Genomic DNA, 25,122 nt, shown 5'->3' with positions numbered 1-25,122 from the left:
CAATTTTGTTTTCCTGGTACCTTTTAAGGGATAAGGGAAATTTTCTTTTCTCTATCAGTACACTATCTCGTTCAATTCTATGTCTCTCTTTTCTTGAATTTGATATTTTCAGCAGCCCTTTCTGTTTTAATTTATTATTTTCGTGATCAGCTACATAGAACTCTTTCCGTTTCAATTTGATATTTTCATGCTCAGCTGCATAGTACTCCTTCTGTTTTGATATAATATTTTTGCGATCAGTTACATAGAGCTCTTTCCGTTTTAATTTAATATTTCCATGATCAGCTACATATTGCACTTTTCTTTTCAATTTGATACTTTCATGTTGAGCTGCATAATGCTCTTTTCTCTTAATTTTTGTTTTTTCATTGCCCGATTTACATATTTTTCTCGCCTTTTTTTGCATGAATAGATGTAGAGATCTCTGCTGACTGCAATTCAGTCAAGTCAACTTTTACAGGTTGTATTTGGTAATAAAGGGAAATTTTGTTCTGCTGTCACAAGTAAATATCCTTGACATAGTTTTCAAGATCAGAAATCTTTTTGAATTTCAGTAACAGTGAAAGAACCGTCACTTTCTCGGCTATGAGAATCAAAAAGAAGTGTGATTTATTACATAGAATTGATGTGGTAAACCATCTGTCATGAACATTATTCCCTGTTGGCCTTCTGTGAATTTCAAAAAATTGTTGTGAGACAATGTTAGTTCACCGCGTATGCTATCCAGAAGCATCGCATGCAAATGGACGCCGTCAATCTTAATGAAGTTAAGTAGTTCATCAAATGCAATAGCACCGGTAGCACCCAAAGACTTATAGAAATCATCACCATTATCTAATATGTAGTCTAAAACCCAAGTTGCCCATAAAAAGGCCTTGAATATAGCTGAACAAACTATGGCATATAACGCATTTGTGACACATTAAGTTCCAGCACTGTTACCATATTCTACATTGGCCTGATTGAAACTTTCTTGTGCACAATAAGCTTCTAAAGTGTTCATAATAAACTGTGACTAAGTCAACTAAACTATATTTCACAGAAATATTCACTATAATATGACGGAATAATTTAAAGAACTAGTTTCATAGTTATCAATAATATATCCGTACCTATGTTATCATGTAGCTAGTTCTATTCTAGCTAGATAAAATTTCAAACAACTATATGAATGTTTGGTATCTGATATCGTCAATATGTTTACATACAATATGCAGTTTCCTAATTGGTATGTTTATTTCCATTAGTATGTATATCAATTCTCAATGCAATAATTTCAATTTAATGGTCAGTTTGGGGCAAACTATACAGACCCCTGGAAAAAGATAGAGGTATACGTAACCCGCTGAAGTCGGGTAATATTAGAGAATTTATACCACTTAAGCGTGTCTAGCGTTTGGCTTACCCCAGTGTAAAAACGCCGGGGTAAGCCAAAGTCAAGGTGTGACCTGACGTTGAACACTCTGTGGAGCGCTTAATAAGAGCCGTAAACTGTGCCACACGATCAGGTGGAGCGCTTTAGTACAGGTATACAGTACTTCGTAAATTAAGTGAAGCGCATACACCATTATAGTCTTGCGACTGTAACATACTTTTCAAAAAAAAATTCCCCGCAACGATAGCTGAAATAAAAACACAGTTTAACAGTCGCTACCCCATCATAGCAAAAACAATCAGTCAATATTATTTCATTTTGCGGAATAAGTTTTTGTGAAAGGTAAAGAATTTATCGTGACACTGGGCTAAGCGCTTACTACAGTTAAAGCGTGTTGCACAGGCATATAGGAATAATACGCCTTTGGAAAAAACTTTCTCACAGACTCTGTTTAAAAAAACACAATAGGGCTGTGCGGTTAGTCCAGGTAAACATTGTTGCACATCCGTACAGGTGGGATTACCGAGAAAGTTTGAAAATGAATGTCAAATTGGGTTGACCCCTTAGTACAGGTAAACCAAGTTGTAAATGCGCATGGGCGTAACAGCCTTTACCAAAAACAACAGTCTGTTGTTAACACTGGGCTAACCGCTTAGTATAGTTAAACAGAGTTGAACAGGCGTATAGGAGTAATACCCCTTTCCAAAAAAACTTCATTGCAACTTCGGTTTTAATGAAAACACAGGGAACAGCTCATTACCGGTTCAGCTAAAACAATCTGTCAGTCATTTTATTTTCACAAAAAGTTTTCAGGAAAAAATAACCTAGCTAACTGCATTTATAGCATAACACTTATTGTTTAAGAATATTGTTGTAGCCAAACTGCATTTTTATACTCTCACTTCTAGCCAAAGATAGGAGCTAGCTAAATGGCTACAGTCTCAACACAAAAATAAATGGTGGAATAAGTAAGGTTCTAACTAGCTAGCCTCAATCTTCGTTCCTAGCCAAAAATACAAAAACTAGTGCGTTTAAGATCTGTACGTGACTAAAAACATGACAATATATTTATCTTAACATTTTAGAACATACAAAAAACCAATATTACGAAAATAAAAAGCTTATAGAAGACAAAAAGGTGAAACAGACTTACAAACAGCACTGAACTGACCTTCTTCTAAAAACTAAAATGGCCATCATGTTTCTTCGTTGGCATGTCTAGGCCGCGAAAGTCTTGATTGGTTTTTCAAAGAATCAGGCGTTTTGATTGGTATACACGTGCGAGCGGTCAAAACAAAGTCAGTTAAACTGTCAGTAAAACCATCCTATTTGTTTTCTGTGGCTCCTGAGCGGAATCGGCGATTAAGGTCACGGGGGTAAATTATTATTAAAAATGTCGCATTTAAATAATGAATTCATTTTAATCACTTAATTTGCTTTTTAAATTAGAAGTTTATCAATTAAATTAATTAAATTATGTAAGGAAATAAATTAATTTCTGTAATTTTTTTTGATAAATCATAACATTTCCAATTAAAGAACCCCCTGGTTTCTAAAAATTCGCGGAAAGATCAAAGGAATATCGGTAACCCTTTTGAACACACAAAATACGGCTATTATTATATACTTCTTTCACCTTTAGGTTGGAAAAAAAAATAACATGGCAAGATAGATAGGTTGCTGGATCTATTGATTGCGGGAACAAATTAATAATAATACAGGGGGCAACGCGAGATTTGAATTTCAGAATAAAAATTATATTTATTCTTGAAAATGCAGTTTGAGTTTTCAAAAAAATTTTCCTATCATACGAAATTATTCATAATACGTTTTTTATAATTTTGATGAGCGTTAATGAAAGTATACTCCAATAGGAGTTTACAACTCCCTTTAATAAAACTTGTTCCCAGCGCTTCGTTACATAAACCTAGGGACAAGTTTGTGTTCACCATGACAACTACGACAGACCGCCATTTTTCGCAATTGTCGGGCGGAGAAGAAGAAAAAGAAGGAAAAGACCGCTCGTTTTAATAAGACTTCTGATATACATCCGAAATCTTAAAAACTTATTTTTGTTAATTTGTGCAACTCTTGCAGAACTCCTTCTTGACATTTCAGAATAAAATACTAAGGGTTTTCAACATAATATCTTAGATGAACATATTTAAGATGCGTTGTTTCTGACATTGTTATTATCAGTGTTGTGGCTGTCGGTGTTGTTACTGTCAGTTTATGGGTTTGGTGTTGTAGTATCGATGTTGTGAGTGTCGTTGTTTTAACTTTTTATCAACTAGACTTACACCTTGCAAGCTTTTTTATGTTGTGTAAGATTTGTGTGGAGGATTTAATACGATTTGACATTTGACATTTTGTGTAAGATTTTGAAAACATTTTTTTGTATATGCACTGCTGCGTGGGTAACTAGGGACCACCTAGGACCAATTTGGGTCCCAGGTGAATCTTTCTTTTCACTATTTTCCCCATTATTTTACATTACATCCCTTGCCTTGCGGTGTTTTTTACATTCTTCAGGTTACCTGTCAAACGTTTTTTATAACAAACTTCTTGCATTCCAGTCTTCAGGTTTCTCATAAATTTTATAGAAATTATTCCAAAATTCTGTTGACCCTAGGCTCAATTTTATACCTTAAAAATGTTTCTTATAAAGGAAAAGCATGTAGCCATATTAAGATCTGAGGAGGAGAAAAAGGAGACCAATTTTCACTTGCCCAATGTTTGGTTTGGTTGCTTGCAGAGTTACATCTTTCTTTTGATTACCCCTTCATTTATTATATAAAGTTTATTCCCTTGGGGAAACGTTTCCCAATTTGCACTACTGTATTAGCTAATAACTAACTAACTAGCTATGTTTAGTTTAGTAAATGAAATTTTAGCTGCCTTATTTCTTATTTATTTTTTAGAATTTGTGGTTCCTACTAGCTAGCTAGCTAGGTTGTGTATTTTTCTCTATAATGTCTAACCCATTAGAGAGCAGTAACAGTAACAACCCTGTACGTGGTTTTAGGCTTTTTAATAATGCTGGCAGGTTTGTGTTGCAACGCCCTGAAAATAGTCAAAGTTTAGTAAGTATCATTATGGGCCAGCAGATGTCAGATACTCCTCAACATGTTGAACTGCCACATGAAGTTCAGGTGAATGTCATACCACGTGCATCAATTTTTGATGATGTGTCTTTAGCTAGGCATAGACATGCACAATGTGTTGCATCTGTGCGTATTGCTGAAAGTAATGAGCAGTCTGCCAATAGACGTGCTCAGGATGCTGAACGACATGATGTTTCATGTCAAGGAGAAAATGGTGAGCAGGCTGCCAATAGACGACGTCGAAATGCTGAGAGGCATGTTGTTCGACAAAGGCAAAATGTTGAACAGGTAGTAAATAGACGTCAGGCAGATATCCAAAGGCATGCTGCTGTTCGTGCTCGCCGAAATGCACCATATTATAACATTGCACGTCAAAATATATTGCCTAATTTATATTTTTTAGGTGCTATGGACAAAGAGTGTGAGTATTGTCAAGCTTTAAAGTTTGAAAATGAAAATTGTTTTAAATGTTGTCACACTGGTAAAATTGCATTAGATAATTTGTCTCCTTACCCTCAGCAGCTTAGGGATTTATTAACAAATACAGATACTGTTCAGGCAAAAAACTTTCAGGCAAATATACGTAAGTATAATAGTGCCGTTGCATTTGCTTCTTTTGGAGCAAACCTTCGCCCCCCACCTGGCCGAGGACCACCATGCTTTCGTATCTGTAGTCAAATATGGCATCGTGTTGGGGGCCTTCACCTTCCTGAAGGACAAACCCCTGTTTTCAACCAACTTTATATTTATGAAGCAGGTAGGGCACTCAACGAAAGAATGGCACGCCAAGAAAATAATGGCTGTCGTGAAGATGTGATGCAAACTGTTCAAGATGTCATGGACAGAGTAAGCCCGTTTGCTGCAGCCTATAGGTATATGGCTGAAGTTGAAGCTGAAGAATTAAATCAGGCAGCAGCACAAAACCGTGGTCCATCTGAAGTACGTATGTACTTGAGAGTTGGCAATGACCGAAGGCGCTACAACTTGCCACATCATGATGAAGTTGCAGCAGTATTTGTTGGCCAAGATGGAGCACCTCCTGGAAACAGGGATGTTGTTATCTATCCGCGTGGAGGTGATTTACAGAATATTTCCACAATGTCTGCAAACTTGGAGCCAATGGTGTATCCTCTTTTTTTTCCAAGGGGTGAACCAGGTTGGCATAATAGGATACCTCATGTTGCTGTACGTGCAACCCGTACTCGCAACACTACTACAATGTTGCAGTATTATACTTACCGTTTAGCTGCTCGGGAGTATTTCAGCCCGATTCATTATGGTAAGAAATTGTTTCAGCAGTATTGTGTTGATTCTTATGTTAAAGTTGAAGGTAATAATTTAAATTACATTCGAGCAAATAAAAGTACTGGGACAAATATCAATTTTATAAAACTTATATAATTTCCCTTCTTAATTAGGTACTGATATTGTGAAGGATGCCACAAACAAAGGTAAAGATGTATAAAGCATTTTTTCCAGTACCTTAACTTCTTTCTTTTTCAACTTCTTCTTACTTTTTAAATTTTACCGGTACATTTTAAAAAACATGATTTCTCTTAGTAATTAGGTAACGATATTAAAAATGATACTAACTTTATCTTTCTTTTTAGAGTTGACGTTTGCGGCTTATTTAGCATATAGAAAGGAGAATCCTGGCCCTCGGTCAAGAAACTCTTTCCAATGGTGGGTACGACACGGGGGTCAGGATTCTGCCACATTCCAATGGCGAAAATTCAAAAAAGATAAAAAAAATAAAAAAAACCAAAATAAACATACGCACCTCAATGCGAAATATATTAATTGTAACATTCACATGCATTAAATTTCGTACATACTCTATTTATTTATTTATTAATTTATTGATTATTTATTTATTAATTTATTGTTTAATAGTTATTTATTTTAACTTAATTAAATTGTTTTATTGCCTATAAGACATTTTATTCTATGTTTGCTTTCTAATTCTAAGACTACGCATTTTTTGTTCCGGGTGCTGAAGGTAGTTTCGAAAGAGGTTAACAATTAGCAGTTGTTTGTTTTCAATAAATTCTTATTTTTACAAATCAAATAATGGTATTATTTATATTTCATTAATTTCTTAAAACGGTTGATATTATTGAACGCCTGCATACGTTTTTGAAGAAAGAATGTAATAAGCACAAACGAATAAAGCAGTGTTTAGGAAGACGCGTTAGTCAAAAAAAACAAAAAACATTTCTGTTCATCACGTGTTAAGAAATATACGTTATCATATTCGAACGTGTGTTTATTTACTATTATTAAGACATTTTTACCAAAGTTATTTTTGCAACTACAATTTTTTCATCCAAACTGAGGAACTTTTGTTTTTTGATTGAAATCTCTAATGATTAGATGTGTAATTTTTGTTGGCGTTTGCAAATGAAATTGACGTCTGATGTGAATATAAAATGTTATTGCCAAAAACATTCATTATTCATGCATTAGCTGAAACTTACATAAATATTTCGTTTAAGAATATAGCTCTATAAATATGCTAATCTTGAACTGAAAGTCAAGACACATGTTCAAAGAGATTTTAAGTTCCAATATTCCGTCACAAGTGTACTAATGTTGACTAATATTTACTTTTGCAAAAGTTTATGCAACATGTCTTTTTTTTTCGTTTTAGGTTGAAGCGCAAAGCCCCATGACTTGCCTTCCCGTGGCGCGCTTTGTTAAGTGACTTTTCTTTTTTATGGAGATAAATCACAAACTGAAAGTCAGGGCATGGCATCTTATACATCATAAAATTTCGAAGATAAGTTGTTCAATATATTTTTAATAACTATATTATTAATATGAAGGTTCTGTCTGTCTACCTGTCTGTTTTGCAAAGTCGATTATATAAATTTTCTTGATCAGCGTTTTAAGACCTAAACGATAGCAGGAACTTTGCTAAGGTTTGCATAATTTTAAAAATCTGATATCATCTGAGGCCTTTGTCAAAAGCACATGAATCTATACATTATTTTGATCAGCATTTCTTACTCCAGACAATAGAAGCAACGGGTAAACCACTTTCTAAATATTTAGAAATAGCAAAATTTTAAACCCTTATATCTTATTAACCGCTCATCAAAACCACATGTTTATTATACATTTTCTTAATCAACAGTTTAAGTTCTACATAATAGAGGCAACGTAAAAAACAAGGTTCTAATTTTTTTTTTTGATACTTGCAGACTTCATCAAAATTCAAATGATTGTTTTCTTTTCCATTTATTTTTTTTTCTGCCTAAGTGGATTTTTCCACGGGCCTAATCTCTTATAATAATACGGAAGTGTGTCCGTCTGTCTGTGGACAGGCAAAGTTGATGTGGTCATTTTCCTTTGAAGTTAGCCGAAAATACATATCTCTTTTGCCGATAAAAGCCGCGACATTTTGTTTGTTTACATTTTAAATCATGTGATCAAAATAAATCAATTTCATTTGTTAAATAAAATCACGTGATCAAAATAAATAAATTTCATTTGCCGAAAAATGCAAGTTTCCCTTGACGATCAAACCAGCCAGTAAATTTTTTTTTCAGATTTAGAAAGGGAAATGAAGTAGGTTGCTTTTACAACATTCAGTTGCAAGTTTTGGTTTAAGCGTAAAAGAAGTTTTAAGCTAGCTTACGTACAGTGAAAAAGAAATTATTATACATATTTAGTAAGTCACCTAATTTCTTTACTACTTATTACGACTAAGGAGTATATATATCCAGCTAGAGATTTTTTTTGTCAAGAATAAAACACGACGATTTACAACAGAGTTTATTTTTGGTTGACAATAAGACGACGACCGAGCTACAACAAAGTAAGAAAAGAGTACAAAAAAGTAAGAAATTTCAAATTTATCTTTGTTAAGCTTTTAAAGGGTAGCTATTTTTATTTTCATTCATGCAGCTACATCTTACTGTCCTATATATCACACTTTAAGTTGTCAAGCAGACTCGCATTTTCCATAAAAAAGACACTTGAAAACCTCAAGTTTTTTATTTTACTGCGTTTTTTATAACAATAAACTACCATGTTTGTTTACTTTTTTTTGCATAATTAATGTATACCTTGGTGCGTAACTAATGTGTTTGTCCTAAAATTCAAAATGCTACACAAAGCTGTTAGCTGGCTACCAAACAAATCTGCTGACCAAACGGAAAGCTTGGTTTGTTGAACTCACTTATATTGCTATTTTTTCTCCTTATATATATATATATATATTATGTGTGTGTTTTACTACAAATAGCTATATACCTACCTAAGCCTCCCCAGTTTAACTATATTTAACTGGGTGTCTTAGCTTATCTCTATCCACATCTTTAAGACTCTATCCCTACCTTAGTAGTCAAACTTCTCTTCTTTTTTGAATACAAATTATAATGGCAAAATAATTTACAGTATAATTTTCTGTAAACTTTAGCTACAAGAAAAGGGCCACATGCAATTCAATGTTTTTGTTTGTATTGATAATTTCTCAATATTTTAATTTAAATGTAAAAGGGGACATTTTGCAAGGAGTAAAAGTAACAGTAACAACTGTGTACGTGGTTTTAGGCTTTTCAATAATGCAGGTAGGTTTGTGTTTCAGCGCCCAGAAAATAATCAAAGGTTAATAGGTCTCATTATGGGTCAGATACCAGATCTTCCTCAACATATTGAACTGCCACAGGTAAATGTCATACCACGTACATCAATGATTGATGATGTGTCTTTAGCTAGGCGTGGACATGCACAATATGTTGCGTCTTTACGCCATTCCGAAACAGTTAATCAAGTTAACAATAGGAATCAGAGTGATTCAGTTAGGCAAGCAGCAAGTCGTAGTGCTGAATGTAATGAGCAGACTTCCAATAGACGTGCACGTGATGCTGAAAGACATACTATCGCACGTCAAGCACATAATGATCAGGCTACCAATAGACGTGCTCGGGATGCTACAAGGCAAACTATTGCTCGACAAAGGCAAAGCGTTTCGCAGGTTGCAAATAGAAGACGAGCAAATGCACAATGAAACGTTGCTATTCGTGCTCGCAGAAATGCCCCATACTATAATGTTGCACGTCAACATGTTTTGCCTAATGTTTATTATTTAGGTGTTATGGATAAAAATTGTGAGTATTGTCAAGCTATAAAGTTTGAAAATGAAGAGTGTTTCAAATGCTGCCATAATGGTAAAGTTGCACTTGATAATTTGTCACCATACCCTGAACAGCTAAGGAACTGTTAACAAATAATGATACTGCTCAGGCACGGAACTTTCAAATGAATATACGTAAGTATAATAGTGCAGTTTCGTTTGCTTCCTTTGGAGCAAAATATTTGACCTCCCCCTGGCCGTGGGCCACCATGCTTTCGTATCTGCGGTCAAATATGGCATCGTGTTGGGGATCTTCACCCTCCTGAGGGACAAACTCCTGTTTTTAACCAACTTTATATTTATGAAGCAGGTAGAGCACTCAATGAGAGAATGGCACGTCCTGAAAATAATGGCTGTAGAGAACACGTGATGCAAACTGTTCAGGATATAATGAACAGAGTTAGTCCTTTTGCTGCTGCATACAGGTACATGGCTGAAGTTGAAGCTGATGAAATAGCTCAGGCAGCAGCTGAAAACCGTGTTCCATCAGAAGTACGCATGTGCATGAGAGTTGGCAGTGATCGAAGGCGATATAACTTGCCACATTATGACGAAGTAGCTGCAGTTTTTGTTGGCCAAGATGGAGCTCCTCCTGGAAACAGGGATATTGTTACCTACCCACGTGGAGGCAATTTGCGAAATATTTCTACGTTATCTGCAAATTTAGAGCCGATGGTTTATCCTCTATTTTTTCCAAGGGGTGAACCAGGTTGGTATTATGGGATACCCCATGTTGCCGAACGTGCAACCCGTACTCGAAATGCTACTACAATGTTGCAGTATTATACTTACCGTGTAGCTGTTCGGGAAAATTTTAGCCCGATTCATTATGGTAAGAAATTATTTCAACAGTATTGTGTGGATTCTTATGTTAAAGTTGAGGGTAACAACTTAAATTACATTCGTGCGAATCAAACAAACCTGCGTGTTGACAGTTATGAAGGTTTAGCTGACCACTTGAATGCACGAGCTGAAGAGCGAGACCTTCAACCAGGACGTATTGTTGTCCTTCCTTCAAGTTTTCAAGGAAGTCCACGTGCCATGGCTCAAAACTATCAAGATGCTATGGCTGTCATTGGTAAATTTGAAAAACCAGATTGTTTCCGACTTTTACATGCAATCCAAAATGGCGTGAGAATACAGAAAATTTGTTTGCAGGCCAACGTGCACATGATCGGCCTGATTTAGTTTCTCGAGTTTTTAAATTGAAACTAAATGAACTCCTAAAAGATGTTACTGAAAGGGGTGTTTTAGGTAAAACTGTATCACATGTTTATGTTATAGAATTTCAAAAGAGGGGTTTACCTCATTGTCATTTGTTACTTCATTTAGATCCCAATGATAAACTTCGGGATGCAGATGACATAGACAGTGTTATTTCAGCCGAAATTCCTAATCAACAGGAACAACCTGAGCTGTTTGAAATTATTCGGTCGTGTATGATTCATGGACCATGTGGCTATCTGAATCCTAATTCTAGGTGTATGGAGGATGGTGTTTGCACAAAAAACTTTCCGAAAATTTTTTTAGGGTCTACCGTTGCAGACGTTGATGGATATCCATTGTATAGACGTCGTAATAATGGAATACATATCAATGTCAATAATGTTGATGTAGATAATCGATGGGTTGTTCCCTACAATCCATGGCTCTCCAAGAAATACAATGCACATATAAACTTAGAGGCTTGCATGTCTGTTAAATCTGTTAAATACCTTTATAAATATATTTATAAGGGTCATGATTGTGCCAACATTGAGATCAATGAACGTATTGATCACGATGAGGTACAGACGTTTTTAGACGCTAGGTATGTCAGTGCGCCAGAAGCAATATGGCGCCTTTTTGAATTTAAAATGCATCAGCAATCTCATGTTGTCCATAGACTGCCAGTGCACTTGCCTAATAATCATATTGTTTATTTTCAGCCAGACCAGGTTGAAGAAGCTGTGAACAGAGCTGCAAATCAAGCCACTAAATTAACAGCTTGGTTTGTGCTAAATGGAGAGAATCACAATGCTCGCCAATATTTGTATCCAGACATTCCTCTTCATTTCGTTTTCAATAACGACAGGAAAATTTGGACACCAAAGCGAAACTTTAACCTTAAAATTGTCTCTAGAATGTATAGTGTGAGTCCTCGCGCAGGTGAGCTTTTTTATTTATATACGTATGCTATTATTACATACGTGTGGTGCAACATCTTATGAAGATTTAAGAACTGTGGATGGTAATGTCGCTGAGACATTTCGTGAAACCTGTTTATTGCGTGGACTACTGCAAGATGATACCGAATGGAACAATACTTTGAAGGAGGCTGTCAACTTTTAGATGCCTCGGCAATTAAGACAATTGTTTGAAATAATACTTATCCACTGTGAACCTTCTGATCCTTTTACTTTGTGGACAAGGTACAAGGGTTCTATGTGTGAGGATTATCTTCGCCAAATGAACGAGGATCAAGCTGAGTACAGGGTGCTTCAAGATATTCATTCTGTACTTAGACAATCTGGTAAATCTCTTACTGATTTTAATCTTCCAAGTTTAGATGAAATACCTCCAGCTGAAAACATTGATGTAGCTTTGGAGGCTGAAAGAGCTTCTCAACTGAGGGCTCAACTTACTGAAGAACAGACAGCACTGGCTGATGCAGTTATAGAAGCGGTTTTAAATGTTGCTAACAATACAGCCCAAAATAACCGTTTGTTTTATTTAGAGGGTGCTGGTGGCAGTGGTAAAACCTTTACTTATAATTACCTTATTTCCGAAATTTCAGGTAGAGGTTTTCAAGCTGGAACTGCTGCATTTACTGGTATAGCAGCAACTCTTTTAAAAAACGGTACCACTATACATAAGTTATTTCAGTTACCAGTTCCTATTTTGGAAAACAGTACATGCAGAACTCCGGTGTCTGCTTATGCTGTTGAGCTACGGCAAAAAAATCTCTTTTTACTTGATGAATCTTCCATGATTCCCAAGCATGCTTTCCATGCAATAGATCGTCTTCTTCGAGACATTTGCAATAGCGAACTTCCATTTGGAGGTAAAGTTGTTCTTTTAGGTGGTGATTTTTCACAATTATTGCCTGTTGTCAGAAAAGGAAAACCAACTGAAATTGTTGACATGTGCCTAAAAAGTTCTCCACTATGGCACTTGGTTACAGAATTTAAATTAACTCACAACATGAGAACGAGGCCAGGAGAACAAGAATTTGCTGCATGGCTTCTGCAACTTGGAAAAGGTGTTTTACCAGTTCGGGAACAACCACCGTTTCAAGGTGCAATTGAAGTGCCATCCAATTGTGTGTTACAACAAAATCAATGTATTGTTAATACTTTGTTTAGGGATTTTCACCCAGAAAATATGGCATCATCTGTAATACTAACACCTACAAATGATGATTCACTTATAATTAATGATCAGGTGTTGGAGTTGTTGCCGGGTGAAGAAAAAATTTATTTTAGTGCAGATGATGTTGTGTGTGATGATGAGGAGGAACGGAATCAATATCCGGTGGAATTTTTAAATAGTATCACACCTTCAGGTATGCCTCCTCATTGTCTTAAATTAAAATCGGGTGCCATTGTTATGTTATTAAGAAACATAAACATAAATAAAGGCTTATGTAATGGCACTCGCCTAACTGTAAGATATCTTTACGACAACTGTGTCGATGCTAAAGTACTCACTGGCAATGCTATTGGAGATAGGGTACTTATTCCAAGGGTGCAACTTGCACCTTCGGATACAGGTATGCCTTTTGTTTTGCGTCGCAGACAGCTTCCACTAAGGCTTTCTTATGCTATGACAATAAACAAGGCACAAGGTCAAACCTTTGAAAAGGTTGGTATATTGTTGCGCAGGCCTTGTTTTTCTCATGGTCAGTTGTATGTTGCTTTTTCTAGAGCAAGGGCATTTGATGATGTTAGAGTAAGTATTGTTCCCCCATCCAAGCAAGGGTTTTTTAATGGGAAATGTTACTCTCAAAATATTGTTTACCGTCAAGTTCTCACATAAATAATATTTAAAATTACCAGAATCACAAGTTCTCACATAATTCTGTTAATTTTGAATATTGTTAAAAAGTTCATTTTAAAGACACTAATGTTACATACCTACAGTTGGTTATCATTTTTTTACTGATAGCGTATGTATAACTGTTAAGGTGATGTCTCATTAAATGAACTAGGAGTACTTATGATTCTGTTACTTTTAAATATTATCAAAAAGTTCATTTAAAGACACTAATGTCTCATACCTACAGTTGGTTATCATTTTTTTACTGATAGCGTATGTATAACTGTTAAGGTGATGTCTCATTAAATAAACTAGAAGTACTTATTTAAACGTAGAATCTTTAGAGAAACAAAATTCAGCAATTTCCAGATTTTAGGCTAAATTGCGAAAGTTATTTCAATCTTTATATTTTTAATTACTCATTACCTGCATTCTTTCAATAACATAATATTTAATTTTTTGGCATTGCTAATGCAACTTTTCATTTCGTGCATGTTCATAATAGCCTTAACTTAAATTCTAAATAACAGACTCTGTAAATACTCCATCGTAATGGTTTTATGATAACCTCCCAAATGAAAATCTCGCACAATTTAAAGGTAATTATTTAACCTTAATTTTTTTTGACCATTTTTTTAAATACATCTTAACGTTTTGTTTTTAGGTGATGTACAAAATTGCTCTATTAATTACAATCCTTAAAGGTAGTGGCTGCTACAAAATTTAAAGTTAGTTTACATAAAGAAAACATGTTATTATTAACGAATTTCAGGTTAAAATTTAATAAATACAAAGTACCAGTGCAATGTTGTTCTTTTAAATTTGAGAGTTTCCTCCTCGTGTAGCTACATTAGTTCGCCATATTGTAAACACGACCGCGCATGAATGCGAGGCTTTTCTAATATGTCCCCGCCTACGTCAGTGTCCAGGTTCAAAATCGGGACCGAAAACATGGGGAATGTATGAAGAACAAATTTAATTTGTAATGCCGAAGATTTAAAAATTAACCCCCGGCTACGAGCCAGACGCTTTCGAATAAAAAATGTATCGTCTGCGATAAGTATTTTTGGATCGTGAAAGGCTATTGACAGACTGCAAAAATAGAAATCACAAATTAATAACATGAATCCTTAAATTTATTTAACGGAAATAAGTAAATTTATCTGTCAAAGTATGTAATGTAATGTCATACATAAACAAGCAATAGAATAATTTTATTTTTATTTTTTCTTAAACATTTTTGAATGCCGTGGGTTTTAAACAATGCGAAACGTTGAAGATTATGCTAGTATGAACACACACTTTAAGCACAGACCAAACATCTATCCGGTCGGGACGGAACTGTTATAAAAAACACTAAAAAAAACGTGGATACGAAGTTGCTAGACAGTTTATCATAAGCAAAGATATGTCCCAAAATTATCAGTTTAAGAACGAACATGTCTTGGTGCTCAGCGTTCGGTTGCAGCAATAATAGTAAACGCGACAAAGAAAAGTTTTTTTCGTCTACCAGGAGATCGAAATGTACGAAATGCCTGGGTAAAAGCTATAAACAGAACAGAATTGCCGAAAAAAGTTCTCTTATGTTCTGATCACTTTACGGAGAACTGTTTCGATAAAAGCTGGAGCCTTCAAAATGAATTGTTTTATACCGAGAGAACGGCAAAAAGGAAATTGGTACCGGGATCTTTGCCAACAATTTTCCCACACAAACCGCAACCTAAGGAAAGGCAAACTTCCAAGAAAAGAGTTGAAAAAAAAGTTTAAAAGAGGTACATACGGTTCTTAAAATAATTCCTAGGCTCATTTTTAAGTGGTATTTTGTAGAATTATTTTATTTTATATGTAATCCAATTCAAGGTTATCGAAAACGCTATAACGAGGGATGAATTGCCACATGATGAACCTTGCGCGTCCTGCGAACCTTTACCCTCGACATACTCGATTGGGATACAAACAGAAAAAAGGAAAACAAGAGATTTTGGAACACAGGTGCCGTCACCAAAAGTTCGGGACTATGGAAATCAAATGGATTTTAGGCCAGACATTCACGCCCAAACCCAAACACTGCCCACGAGGCGCTGTAACAGAGCAACGCAAATTACGAACCAGTGCTCGAGTGTTAATGATGGTAAAATTAATATCAACTTTTTCGTAATAAGAACTCAAGGGTTTGTAAACAGTTTCACTTAAGTTTTACTTAAGAAGCGTGAAGTATTTAGTTAAACCGTTAAAATATGATTTACTTTTAGATGCCGAAAAGAACCAAGATCAAAGCATGGACGTGGTAAGCAGTGATGACGAAATAGACGAGGATGAAGATGTTGAAAGTACAGAAAGGATGAATAGTATTCACGGTACGTTTCAGTTGAACAACATAGAAGAGTTGGAAAGATTCTTGGAGGTCCTTGGAGTTTCTTTGTCTTTTAACTTAAAAACGCAGATTGCTGAAGAATCAGCAGTTTCAGACCCTCTCGAAAAAAACAAAGAAATTGATGTGAACGATGACGAATGGCTGAAAAACTCTCTTGAAAGGTGAAAAGTTATTTTATAAACCAGAAGTAATAAAAGTAGTCTTTTTTATGCAAATTTATTTTTTAAACGTTGCATATTTAGAACTGCGAAAAAAGATCCCGATTTCGCAGCTATCGATTCGCCCGATGACAACACAGAATCAGAATTCGATGATGATAATTCTGAAAGCACACCATCATTATCAGCAACAAAACCTCTTCACAAACAAAAGGTTTTTCTTGTGTACGAATCACAGTTACTGCAACTGGTAAAATACTGTTTAAAATGTGGAGCGACAATCAATTCGTCATTAACAAGAGAAACAAAAAACACGGGGAGTCAACTAATGTTAAACTTAACATGTGCTAAAAGTAGGTATAAATCACCTGTGCGGCTGAATGTTCGTAACATTTTTTCTTTTATGTGAGAAAGGTTTTTAATCTATTTAGGATGTAGCTATAAGTGGTCATCGCAACCCATGCTCAATGGAACAAAGGGAGCTGGAAATCTTTTAATTGCTGCAGCGGCAGAACTAGCAGGAAGAAGCTACCCAAAATTACATAAGTTTGCAAAGCTTTTAAAAGTACAATTCCTGTCGAAACAGATGTATTTTGAACATCGAGGCAATTACATCTTTCCGCAAATTGACCATGCTTGGCGAAAGGAACAACAACAGCAAGTAACAGAAATTACGGAAGCCAATCGAAGTTTAGAGCTTGCGGTTGATGGACAATGCGACACACCAGGTCATAATGCATCGTATAGTACCGTATCTGCAATCGACACGTTCACCAACAAAGTACCAAATTATAGCATAGTTCATGTAACGGTATAGTATACTTTGTCTTTCAATACATATTTTTAGTAGTTAGCAACGGTGTTAATTTAAAATAGAAATATTTGTCTAGGAGGTAACAAGTTCCCAAGCGATGGAAAAAGAAGGGTTTCTGCGTTGCATAAATACCATCCAAAGCGATCTGGATGTTAAGATCCGCGTTATATCGACAGACCGCCATGTTTCCATTAAAAATTGATGCAAACTGATCCAAGGTTTAAACACATCATCCACCAGTTTGACCCTTGGCACATTGGTAAAGGAATTTTGAAAAAAATGATAAAGGCATCCAAAAAGAAAGGTAACAAACGTAACACCACTTGCCTATATTCACATCAAGCTGCGAACTGGAATATTTTAATGTTTTTGTTGTTGTTTCAGATTTTAAGCTTCTTGCACGATGGGCTCCAGCAGTGGTTAACCACTTATATTGGTCCATCGCTACGTGTAAAGGGGACGGGAAAGAATTGGCTGAAAGATTTGTGTCAGTCGTCCATCATACTGCAAATAAACACACATTTCCACAAAATTCAATTTATAAAGAATGCGAACACGAGAAGTTAACGGACGAGGATAAGCGGCAAAAAGAATGGTTTCAAATGGGATCCCCTGCGCACAATGCATTGATCCATATTGTTACGCAAAAAACACTCGTCACAGATCTAGAGCAAATGAACGAATAAATTCGCACGACCATGTTCGAAGTTTTTCCTTCCTTGAAGATTAGATATCTTCCAAAAAGTTCGTTCTTCGGAATGGAAAAAATGATCGCTGGAACACAATTAGCAATCCTCGACCATAATAATAATTGTAAAAGGGAACAGGTAAAAAAATACTTAAATCTTCTCTACAAGATATGTTAATAGAGTGTTAAATTTTATGTTTCGTTCACAGAAATATCAGGTGGATGATGAAGGTACAGCAACACCGCTGTTTCAAATTGCGTACTCTAAACCAACCAAACGATTTGTGGCTAAACCAGTTAAAGAGGAAAAAGAAATAGGATATCTATTTTACATAATTCAAAAAATAATTTTGCGTGCATCATATGGAAGTAAAGCCAGCGCATCGAAGAGAAAAAAACGTCAATACGACAAGAAAATTGCTCCTGTCGCAAGACCAGATAGAGAAGAAATTATATCAAATTCGATAAAATACAAGCGTATAAAGTTGTAAATAGTTAGTACGAAAACAGAATACAAACGTTTTTTTTAAAACATAAAAGGCCGCAATAAGATATTAATTCTGAGCAACAAATATTTCATAGCCGTCTTCTCTTTTATATATGTTACACTTAACGGTTATATTTAAAAACAAAATTTAATTGTCTCCACTCCAAGAAAAGTCCACCTCTGAGACTCCTGTCACTTCACAAAAACCCACGTACTTTCCATCAGGGCTCGGGTATTCTTGACGAATCATCGTTACTACACAAGCTGGGATCACTCGACGTACACTTCTTCCTAATCTGGTGTGGATAAACCAACAAAACTGCCGATAAGCAGCGTATCTATAAGATCTAAACATAACAGCAAATAGTCATCTACTCCAGTTACGGCCATCGCATAAATACATGTTGTAATATTAATACCTGTTGGAAACATTATTTCTGCTTGATAAACCACGACTTCCTCTATCGTGCAAGCCCACTAACGCCGTCCAAAGGTTGTTTTTCAAGAGCACGACTGGAACAAAGTCAGGATGGTCAAGTAAGCAATGTTTGTCTATAATAAAATATAGGAACGTCGATTATTATAAAAACATTTATACTAGTCATGCGTTTCCAGTGTCTCTGCCGCCCCCTCCTTAGAGACAAAAAAGTAGGCTGGAAACAAGATGTAACTGTTCTTACCGTTCAGATGGGCGTACTTTATCTCGTCAATTTCATGACAACAAATGCATTCTTGCTGCGATGGCATAACCTCGCAGTTTTTACATAAGCACCACTTGTCCTTATTCAAGGTACTTCTTGGAGGTTTCGCACTTTCTTCATCCTCGTCAGATGAGTCATTAAATTCGGGCATTTCATTTGCGCCAGGCGCTCTCTAGGGCTCATACTGAAACCCTATAACGTTCGGTTTATTGGATAGTCTAGATTGCGCCATTATTTAAAATTAAAACCGCCTAGTTTTAAAGACCTATAAATGATTTGAAGAATATTTTTATACCTTCTCCCGCCTGAAAAAAAAAAAAGGAAAAGTTTTTATTTTCAGGGGGGCTTGTCGCGTTTGTCGCGTTTTCGCATGTTCGGTCTTTCAAATCAACCAATCACTGACGTCAAATGCATAATTACGCATAATTATTTTTACCAGGCCTTTTTTCGCGCATGTTATTCAGAACGTCTCTAGCTGTGCTTCGACATGGCCAAGTAAAAAAGTTTTGTTTATATGTATTTCCAGAGATTAATAAAAAAAAAAGGTATGTCATTTCTTTATTTGTATATCTATATCAGTTAATATAAAAGTTTTTATTTTGTAGCAGACACTACCTTTAAAGGCTGAAGACAACGTAAAGATCAGGACAACTTATTTTTTTTCCTTAATTTATATCATATTTTATTAAAAGTATCAACATTAAGAACATTTTATCCTCCCTTTTCTTTTTAGGTGGGGTGCAAAGGCTTACCTTCACGTGCTGCACCCTGTTAAGTGAATTGCATGTAAAAAAATGTGTATGTAATTCATGAACTAAAAGCCAAGATAGGAATAAGAATTTGCAACAATAATATAAATAATTAAGTAATTAATATGCAAGATTTTCATGAAATGTTTTCTGTATTGAAGCTTTAATATTATCAACTATTGATCACATATTTTATTCATTTGTTCAACAATTTGCAATTTTTCAAGTATTTCATATATTTTTGTTGTGAGAACAATTTGTTTGTGCAGCTTTAAGTTAATCTCACCCACTCTTTTCTTAATTAATATTTGTTCTTAATGCAGGTTATCAGAGTAAAATTTAATAAAAAATGGCATGTAACATTAGTGATGAGGTTAACGAGGAAGTCCTGATGAAAAGTGATGGTAATAATTAAATTTATAAAATATCTTTTTTTGTAATTTTTTTTTCTACTGTTTAATTATAACTATTCCACACATTCTATAGATGAGAGTGATGATGTTGTCGAAGTTGAACATAACAGCATAGAAAAAAAACAGGTAAATGTTATTAATATTAATATTTTATTGAAATTGACTTTTTATTATTTTCGTAACATGTATCACAAAATAATGAATGGTTCTAATGAGAATAATTCAAATATGCCTAATTACTACTATTGTGTATATTGTGGTTATAGATGAGAATATGAACAAAGAAAATAAACAAAAAGCAGGTAAATGTTATTATTATAATTTTTTTATTTTTTGCAACTGCTTTTGTTAGCACAATCGATAATTTAGCACAATCGATAATTAATTACTAACTAATTACTTACAATTTTCGGATGATATTAATTCTAAAAACACAGCTAATTTATTTTAGTGAATTTGTCCAGAAAAGCCTTCAAACTATATCGGCAGGAACATCCTGGCCCCAAATCAAACAAAGCTTTTAAATTTTGGAAAGCTAATGGGGGCCAGGATAGACCAAATTTTAAATGGCGTCAAAATACCAAAAAAACTTCCTTCAATAAAAATACCAACTCCTCAACCAATGCTACCACCACCACCAACAATAACACCAACGCCAACACTTTAAACAGCTCATTAAACCAATTCAATTTACAATTTAATGGAGGCACTTTGTCAGTAACTTTTAAGTAAATAGAAAATTTGAGCTCTAAATAGTCTATATTTACATATATCTTTTTACTCTTAAAAGTTGCTTGGAATTTTAAACTCTGACTTTAGTTACTTAATTTGTTAGTTGTTTGTTAGTAAGTTGTTTGTTAGTAAGTTGTTTGTTAGTTAGTTGTTTGTTAGTTAGTGAGTTATTTGTAAGTTGTTTGTTTGGTTAGTTAGTGTGTTCGTCGGTTGGTTTGTTGGCTGTTTGTCTGTTTGTTTGTAAGTAAGTAGACTAATCGGTTAGTTTAGTTTATCTTTTCTGTTTTTAATCTGTTGTAAATATAGAATTGAATTACAAGATTGAGTATTTTATTGACAAAACCACCCTTTTCACTTTTCATTAAATTAATAGCATTTTCAATGGTTGTATATTTACTCATATTGTTTTTCATGTTCAAACATTTTGTTCTTATAAAAAACTGTTAATGTTATCTATATTATGTATTCAATATTCACTTCAACATTCACTGGTATTGGGGGCTCACAAGCTACTGGAATTGGTCATATTGCCCAAAACTTACCTTATTAACTCTCTTTAGTACAAAAGCACACTACGTACTTTTCTTTTTCTTTTTTAGGTTGAAGCGCAAAGCCCATGACTTGCCTTCCCGTGGCGCGCTTCGTTAGGTGGATTATTTTCTTTTTAAGGAGATAATTCGTGAACTTAAAGTCAGGGCATGCCATGTTAAAATTGCATCACATATTTTTGGTATTGAAAAGACTCAAGAAGCATCAACTGCAGGTAACTTACTTACCAATATATTAATATTATACGATCTGTATGTAACCATTGAATTATCTTTTTACAGGAAACAAAAATAGGAAAGTATTATCATCATAATTTATTATTTTTTAGGTTTATGGAGGTTTATGGAAAACAAAATCCCAAGTTTTCTTTTTCGTAACATTATCGTTTTCGTAAGTTATCCTTATTTTTACTGCTTTTTTGTCATTTTTCCACAGGCCTTTCCAACTATCAAAAACGCATTCAATTTTTATGTAGATGAACAGGACACTGCTGACGTCATCAAAATTCCTAAAATCTTCTAATTTTTCATTGTTCTTCTGCCTGAGTGGATTTTTCCACGGGCCTATCTACTAGTCTATATAATAATACGCCAGTTCTGTCTGTCTGTGACTTTTGCAAAGTGGATAAAATTTCTTTGATAAAGTCTATAAAACATCGTCTATAAATTTGTTCTGTAAATTACCAAACTTTGACGTTAAAGCAATATTGACGTCAAAGGAAAGTATATTAAGATTAGTGAAGCCATTGCATTGCCTTTTAAATTTAAGGCTAAATAACTTGGAAACGGGTGGAAATAACTGACGTCATCTCCTGCGTAGGTAACTAGGGACCACCTTTGACCAATTTGGGTAAGTTTCCCAAACCTGGGTCCCTGAATCCGTTTCGGGAATGGACGGGTTGATGACGTCATCAAAAAACCTTCAAACCCTAATATCTCTGCAACCGTTTGTCAAAAATACACGATCCTATACATTTTTTTGATCAGCGTTTCAAGATCTATACGATGAAGGCAACAGGCATACACATTTCTGAAAAAAAATGTTTTGTGTTCTGACATGTCTCTGCTGACGTCATCAAAATTGAAATGACGGTTATTTTTCTCTGTTATCCTGCCTAAGTGGATTTTTCCACGGGCCTTATCGACTAGTATGTCATAATAATATATGAAATTATGTATTATCGAATTTTGGTTCTTTGCTTACTGTAAACGTATTGTTATAGGATGCTGGCTGCTGGGAATGTTAACTACAAAAAGATGCAAAAGTAGGTGAAGATCAGAAAGTTAAATGACAAATCCAACTACTTTTCGGATGAGTTCATGTCTTTATTTCATGGTCACAAGGACTTGGAGCCACTTTGTTTCACAATGGAAGGTAAATGCGGTGAGTGATGTAAAAGCGACTTTGATATATTCAATACATGGGAGATAGAAAATCCATAATAAGAAGGAACAGGAAATTGCAGTTGCTCGACAAAATCTACAGGCTGAATGAGGAATATAATATAGAATGAACAGAACGATTAAAAGACTATCAAATATGCTAATTTAGTGGATTTAGACAAATACAAAGGTAATCAATTGTGCCCATTTAAAAGTAAGTAGCGGTGGCAGGGGTTTATGAAGTTATTCGTCAGCAAATGCAAAATCATAAGAGTTGTTTGGCCCGGCATTTCTATACCTTCGGACGAGAAACAATTACCACATTTGAAGTAAACGCTAGGCATGTGGAAGATTTCAAATATCATAAGATCGAGAATAAGGATAAAGACTGTTCTAATATATCAGTAGAACCAAGACATCTGGACGCAACAACAGATATTTTTTGATTTAAAAATAACTAGGGTTAGAAATCAAGAATAAATGAATATTGTAGTTGGCTGTGCGTTGTCACAAGTGGAAAAAATAAACAAATCAATCACCAGTTAGAAAATGGTATAACGTTGAAATAAAATTACTTTCGAAATAAGATACAATCCGCAAAACACAAAGTGCGCTATTTTATATTTTACTATCCAATGGCAGATCCCTCTTATAAGGCTAGAACATTTTTACGGACGATGGCGAAGTTATTTTCATAAAATACGACATCTTATGATGATACACTTCATGTGGCAGTTGGTGAGAAACCGAAAGAACAGAAAGATGTATTTGAATGTCTTTGTTACAAGAGAGTTGGACGATAGTTGGGCTGTCTGACATAAAATTTAGGACAAACGGGGAGTGGAAAAACTACTTTTATATTAAAATGCTTTTTAAAAAATAAAACCTGATATTTACGTTGATAATGTTCCACCCATTAAGTCAGGTGTAATTGCAGAAGATCTTACGATTTTTGCAGCAACTAATGAGAAATTATGTAACAAGATAATGCTGCTGTGGTCAACGCTTTGAATTATAATGCGACTGATTTAAGACACGGCAGTAAAACAATTCGTTCCCAGACTATGTAAACATGCCACGACTTAAACTGTGTCATTTCTTCGAAGATGTTTTACTTCTGGTCAATAAAAAGAAGCCAAGTCATAATCAAGTTATTGATTCGTTGGAATGGGAATGGTCCCTCCTAAAACTAAGTCAGCTGTATCAGAAAAAGCTGAAGTAACAAGAAAAGCAAAAATTGAAGAAGCTTTTGATGCTGAGATCAAATCGTTGGAAGATGTGCTAATTTGTTTGGATGGAAATTGTAAATTTGAAACACTGAAGTATAAAAGGCAAAATGCTGTGAACCAAACAAAGTTAAAAAGTTCTAGGAAAAAGATGTTAAAGGATGACTTACAATCCGTAAATGAAAATTGTGAATGTGTGAGGCCAAATAAAGAAAACTAGAAGACGAAGGAGTATACAGAAAACTAATCGGAATAATCCAGTCAAAAATTGGACCATTCTTAAAAAAATGGTTTTAGGGGTGTTTTGATTTGTCAAAAAAAAGAAAAGAAGAAATAAATAAATAAATAAATAAATAAATAAATAAATAAAAAATTGGGTTAATTAAGTTATGGGTGTTCGAGTTTTCGAAAAAAAATTCAAAAAAATGAATTGCCACGCCTTATGATCGTTGACTCAACACTAATAACTGTCGCTGCGTGTTATAACTGTCGACTCAACACTTATAACTGTCACCACTTGGTATAACTGTCAAGTCGCCCCGAACTCTTTTTAAATCCCATGATAGAGTAGTTCAGGGTCACGTGTCTTCGATGGTTACATAGGGATCTTACTGAATGCTGGTGTAGAAATCCTGAATCTGATATTGTTTATAAAATGATTAAAAATGGCAGCGATGTTGCAGGATGACCAAAGGAGAGTTTAAAGAAGAATTTAGTTTTGTTTAAATGATTTAATATGGCTTTACCTACGATTCTGTTTATTTTTGTACTAAAGTACAGACTAGATTATATAATATGCTTATGATTGCAACACACAGATTTAACACATTTAAATTTCAAGACGACAAGTTTATTTTTATGACACTGATACTTAAAAATATAAAATAATAAATAGATGAAGATGCTGTTAGAATTTGTGGAGATAAAGATTTTTAATAAATGGGATTGGCAGAAAAAGACACATTGTTTGCTTTAGGCATTCTATCTTACAAAGAAGAAGGAAGAACTAACAAGTTTTGTAAAAGGGGCTGGAAAAGCGCGTGTTCCCTGTAAAAATGCTAGCAGCGGAAAGAAAACAACCTGAACTAACTGAAGCACATCCTATTGGTGATTGAATCAAATCCGTTATTGTTAAAAGCATAGATTGTATTTTGCACCGCTCGCAAGAAAATAGAAGGATCAATTGGTGAACAAGAGCCACTCAGTATATTTA

The 25,122-nt window shown here is 34.7% G+C and overlaps 5 protein-coding genes across 5 annotated transcripts; 4 read left to right on the top strand and 1 right to left on the bottom strand.

Annotated features, from left to right (window-relative positions):
- The first annotated feature begins 4,347 nt into the window (after positions 1-4,347).
- Positions 4,348-7,134, top strand: LOC130648633 (uncharacterized). The gene is made up of 5 exons (XM_057454689.1): positions 4,348-5,809; positions 5,898-5,930; positions 6,090-6,281; positions 6,449-6,478; positions 7,130-7,134. The coding sequence occupies exons 1-5, from the start codon at positions 4,348-4,350 to the stop codon at positions 7,132-7,134; spliced, it is 1,722 nt and encodes a 573-aa protein (XP_057310672.1).
- Positions 7,135-8,587: 1,453 nt separating this feature from the next.
- Positions 8,588-11,950, top strand: LOC130648632 (uncharacterized). Its single transcript, XM_057454687.1, has 6 exons — positions 8,588-8,647; positions 9,071-9,404; positions 9,576-9,704; positions 9,930-10,697; positions 10,778-11,767; positions 11,832-11,950. Exons 1-6 carry the CDS (start codon positions 8,588-8,590, stop codon positions 11,948-11,950), a joined length of 2,400 nt encoding a protein of 799 aa, XP_057310670.1.
- On the top strand, positions 11,951-15,281 carry LOC130648631 (ATP-dependent DNA helicase PIF1-like). Its single transcript, XM_057454686.1, has one exon. The coding sequence runs from the start codon at positions 11,951-11,953 to the stop codon at positions 13,634-13,636; it is 1,686 nt and encodes a 561-aa protein (XP_057310669.1). The 3' UTR covers positions 13,637-15,281.
- Positions 15,282-15,861: 580 nt separating this feature from the next.
- Positions 15,862-18,215, top strand: LOC130649581 (uncharacterized). Its single transcript, XM_057455881.1, has 2 exons — positions 15,862-15,993; positions 17,367-18,215. Exons 1-2 carry the CDS (start codon positions 15,915-15,917, stop codon positions 17,666-17,668), a joined length of 381 nt encoding a protein of 126 aa, XP_057311864.1. The 5' UTR covers positions 15,862-15,914; the 3' UTR covers positions 17,669-18,215.
- Positions 18,216-18,305: 90 nt separating this feature from the next.
- Positions 18,306-19,282, bottom strand: LOC130648630 (uncharacterized). The gene is made up of 5 exons (XM_057454685.1): positions 19,251-19,282; positions 19,154-19,163; positions 18,838-19,030; positions 18,577-18,709; positions 18,306-18,504 (listed from the first exon to the last, which is right to left on the bottom strand). The coding sequence occupies exons 1-5, from the start codon at positions 19,280-19,282 to the stop codon at positions 18,306-18,308; spliced, it is 567 nt and encodes a 188-aa protein (XP_057310668.1).
- Between the last annotated feature and the right edge of the window lie 5,840 nt (positions 19,283-25,122).

The sequence above is a fragment of the Hydractinia symbiolongicarpus genome, chromosome 7 (genome assembly GCF_029227915.1).
Source record: "Hydractinia symbiolongicarpus strain clone_291-10 chromosome 7, HSymV2.1, whole genome shotgun sequence".
In the NCBI taxonomy this organism is placed as follows: domain Eukaryota; kingdom Metazoa; phylum Cnidaria; class Hydrozoa; order Anthoathecata; family Hydractiniidae; genus Hydractinia; species Hydractinia symbiolongicarpus.
The sequence above is the reverse complement of the archived record's forward strand: the minus strand, read 5'-3'. Positions and strand labels throughout refer to the sequence as shown.